Source organism: Lolium rigidum, chromosome 4, assembly GCF_022539505.1.
Source record: "Lolium rigidum isolate FL_2022 chromosome 4, APGP_CSIRO_Lrig_0.1, whole genome shotgun sequence".
Taxonomy (NCBI): Eukaryota; Viridiplantae; Streptophyta; class Magnoliopsida; order Poales; family Poaceae; genus Lolium; species Lolium rigidum.
In genome coordinates this window covers 41042528-41045915 of record NC_061511.1, presented here as the reverse complement: position 1 = coordinate 41045915, position 3388 = coordinate 41042528, and the positions used below count along the sequence as shown (strand labels likewise).

Sequence of the window (3388 nt, the reverse complement as noted above, 5' to 3'; positions counted from 1 at the left end):
CAGATGTTATTGTTGAGGGTTTTGAGGAAATGCAATAGGCTGTTTTTAGAGGCAAAACCAAATCCTATCAATTGATTAGCAAGGGTGAGATTAAATACAAGGTCTATTGTGCTTCCTTCGTGATGGAAAACAAAAGAGCAGTTATCCGTGTCGAAGACTTTTTTCATCCCGTGGTAGGTACCTGCGGGGTTTGCTTCATGCGCAAGTGGATCATCCGACACTGCTTAGATTTTCTTTTTTCGTTTACAGTGCATCGAATGACAGTTGACCATAATTGGCATGAGGCTAAGTTTAAGGCAAGCCTAGTCTTTTTCTTCTTACACTTGTTTAAGGTCAGCTAGGCAGGCCAGCCTCGGTCAATAAAATTTTGATGATGCCATTTGAGCAATTCTTGTGGAAGTAGCAAATAGTTGAATGCTATTACTAAATTATCATTACATATGATGAATTGGCAGACTAATCTGCTTTATTGGAAACTAATTCTCATATTTCCAATAAAAATATATATTTCTTTTTCACAGTGTGCACAATTCCACTATGCCTGTTGGATTTTTGTAACGACGTCTGTGTTTACTTTTTCCTACCAATGAGGTCCCTAATTACTTATTACGTTGAACTTTTGGACTATTGGATTTTGTCTAGTACGTTGAGATATTCTCTTTTTAATTGACACAATTATAATGACTTCAAGCGTAGCGTCTTTTAGAAGCTACCCATCGAGCTACCTTGTGCACTTGTATAAATACACAACTCACCGTGGCAGCCCATCTCATCACCTCACACACACACATACACATACATATTTCCTTGAGTTTGTAGGAAGGCATGGCCCAGATGGAGTCCTCACCGAAGAAGCTAGCTGCAGTGCTGCTCTTAGCTCTCACATCCGTCATGATCGTCACCGCCCAGGACACGGTGCAGGAAATCCTGGACGCCCACAACATGGTGCGCGCCAATGTCGGTGTGCCACCGGTGGTGTGGGATGTTACGGTGGCAACGTACGCGGATGCGTTCGCGACGAAACGCATCGCCGACTGCCTTCCTGAATTCTCTCCAGTGGGCCACCCATACGGAGAGAACGTCTTCGTGGGCACCGGTTCCGAATGGAATATGTTGGATGCCGTGAATTGGTGGGTGGCGCAGAAGCAGTACTACGACCACGCCACAAACACCTGCTCCGCGCCTTCCGGTCAGTCGTGTGATGCATACAAACAGGTGGTGTGGAGGGACACAAAGGCCATAGGCTGCCAAGGTGTCACCTGTGATGGCAACGCTGGCGTGTATATCATATGCGACTACAGCCCGCCAGGTAACGTGGTGGGACAGACTCCATATTAAGCTACATACGTAGTATGCATGTGGCTACGCATGCATGTACGTTAGCGGTGTGCCGCACAAATAAATAACTAAGGGACACTCCTCCTGATCAGCTGGCCGTGATTTCACTAAATTCTCGGTCGACTGGTGATGTGTTCAGCGGGTTGAATCCTTCGTCCCTTTCACTCTTCTATGGTTTTGGGATTTGATTGTTTTTGTAATTTTCCTGTAACTTGTGGCTTGGTTTGTACTTATTCGTATTTCAACTTGTTATTGTGATTGTATCTGAGACAGGACACAGATGGATTTCTAACTTAGTTGGCATGGAGAAAATCCATCGAAAAAGTAAATTGATATAACAGTTGAAAGAGTACATTACGAACTTGACTTATAAAAAGAAAAAAATAAAAAATTCAAATAATAAACGTAAAGCCCCTTCTTTCCAAAGTACAAGATAGGCATTTCCCCCTCTCTCAACTTCCTCCAACTCTATCTTATCATCGATCTCAGATGGTACAGAATAGAAAGAGGGGTATGGATTCCGCAGAAAATACTAAACTAGGTAATCAATTATGACCTTGTACATATATTAGCATGGTTCTTTTGCAAGGATATCCCCGTTTAAATGAGGGATCTATGACCTTGTGCATGTATCACGTGAGAGCAGATGCTTAGGACGGAGCTAACTTCCGTGCATCCGTGCCACACTTAGAAGTGCTGCACTGTGATATGGGGTGCGCCATGGGTAAGGGCATACGAATGGCCCACCCTTTTCTGGTGCACCACATGTAATAATAGTGGAGTACCAAAGTTTTGGTGCGCGACATGTAGATCGTCCACCTATAGTCCTATTCCTACTAGTAAGAAGACGGATTGTGATGATCTGCATGTGGTGGCGGATGATGGCCCTCCGCCACTAGAGCATTCCTGCCACCGACCGGCTTACTCGAAGCAGCCGCGCACACCAGGCTAACGATTGATGTCGGCGAGCAAGCCGGCCACACCATATCGTCTCGTGTTGGGGGTAGGTGAGAAGATGGAGGATGGAGAAGTGGAGATGAGGCTAGGGTTCTGCTTCGGGGTTAGTATGGTTGTCTCACAATTGTTTGGGTGCACTGCATCCTAGGTTAACATCATTTGGATGGACGATCGTTTGTGGGATAATTTTTCATAGATTGGGGATTGCGTGTGGATTTGTCGACCTTTTTTTCTCATAAGGTGAGGTAATTCGTCTTCTGTTGTTCCTCAAACCCTAGCCAATGCCCCAATAAAAATCGCTTTACTCTCTGTTCTCTTTCCTCTTCCTCCTCGAAGCTCTACGCTTTCTAGACGCCGATGTCCTCCTACGGCTGTGCCTAAACAAATCATCCTTTTGGAGATCCCATGTTAGTTTTTTTTCCTTTCTATCAACTCAACTGCCCTTCCCCGGCCAAGAGTTTTGTCAGATAAGAGTTCTGTTATACAGGGACATGTCACGCCGACGTCATCGTGAGTATTATACGATGAGCATTAACCTCTCAAACCAAACCTTGTTGAAAAGGGAGAAACCAAATGATGAGCTAACTGCTTTCAAAATGAGCGTAGTGTTCGACAAAAGATGATAGATGGCACTAGATCGAGCCAAATCTTATAACTAGCACTACCAATTTTAGTTCCAAAGAAAACGAAGGAGCATGCACTTTTGGATCAACATGCTAGTTTATTTTTGAGGAAGGAAGGTAGGACAGTGGGAGAACCCATGACCTTGTTAAGCTAGCGATGGAGGAAAACGATCCCTACCATGTAGTCGTTTCTTATTACCATCGAGATTTGGCAGCTTAGATTTTTTTGTTTTCTTAATTTCCTGCACCGCCAGTTTACCAAGTTTAAGGGAAGCCAAATCATATATAGCGTGGATTAATTTTTTTAGATCTACTTATCTTTTTTTTGTTACAGTTGCTTATAGGGTGATAACATTGATGCCTCGTGATGACAACATGCCACTTGAGCTATTGTTGTATAAGTAGCAAACAGTTGAAAGAAATTTTTTTTTTGCAGTTTGCACAATCAAACCTACGCATGTATCCATATG

General features: G+C 43.7%; 1 protein-coding gene across 1 annotated transcript; it reads left to right on the top strand.

Moving 5' to 3' along the window:
- Positions 1–834: 834 nt before the first annotated feature.
- Positions 835–1338, top strand: LOC124707140 (pathogenesis-related protein PRB1-3-like). Its single transcript, XM_047238803.1, has one exon. It carries the CDS (start codon positions 835–837, stop codon positions 1336–1338), a length of 504 nt encoding a protein of 167 aa, XP_047094759.1.
- Positions 1339–3388: the final 2050 nt, after the last annotated feature.

Bases quoted from the DNA above. Each gene is read 5' to 3' on its own strand.
- LOC124707140 (XM_047238803.1), top strand. From the start codon at position 835: ATGGAGTCCTCACCGAAGAAGCTAGCTGCAGTGCTGCTCTTAGCTCTC.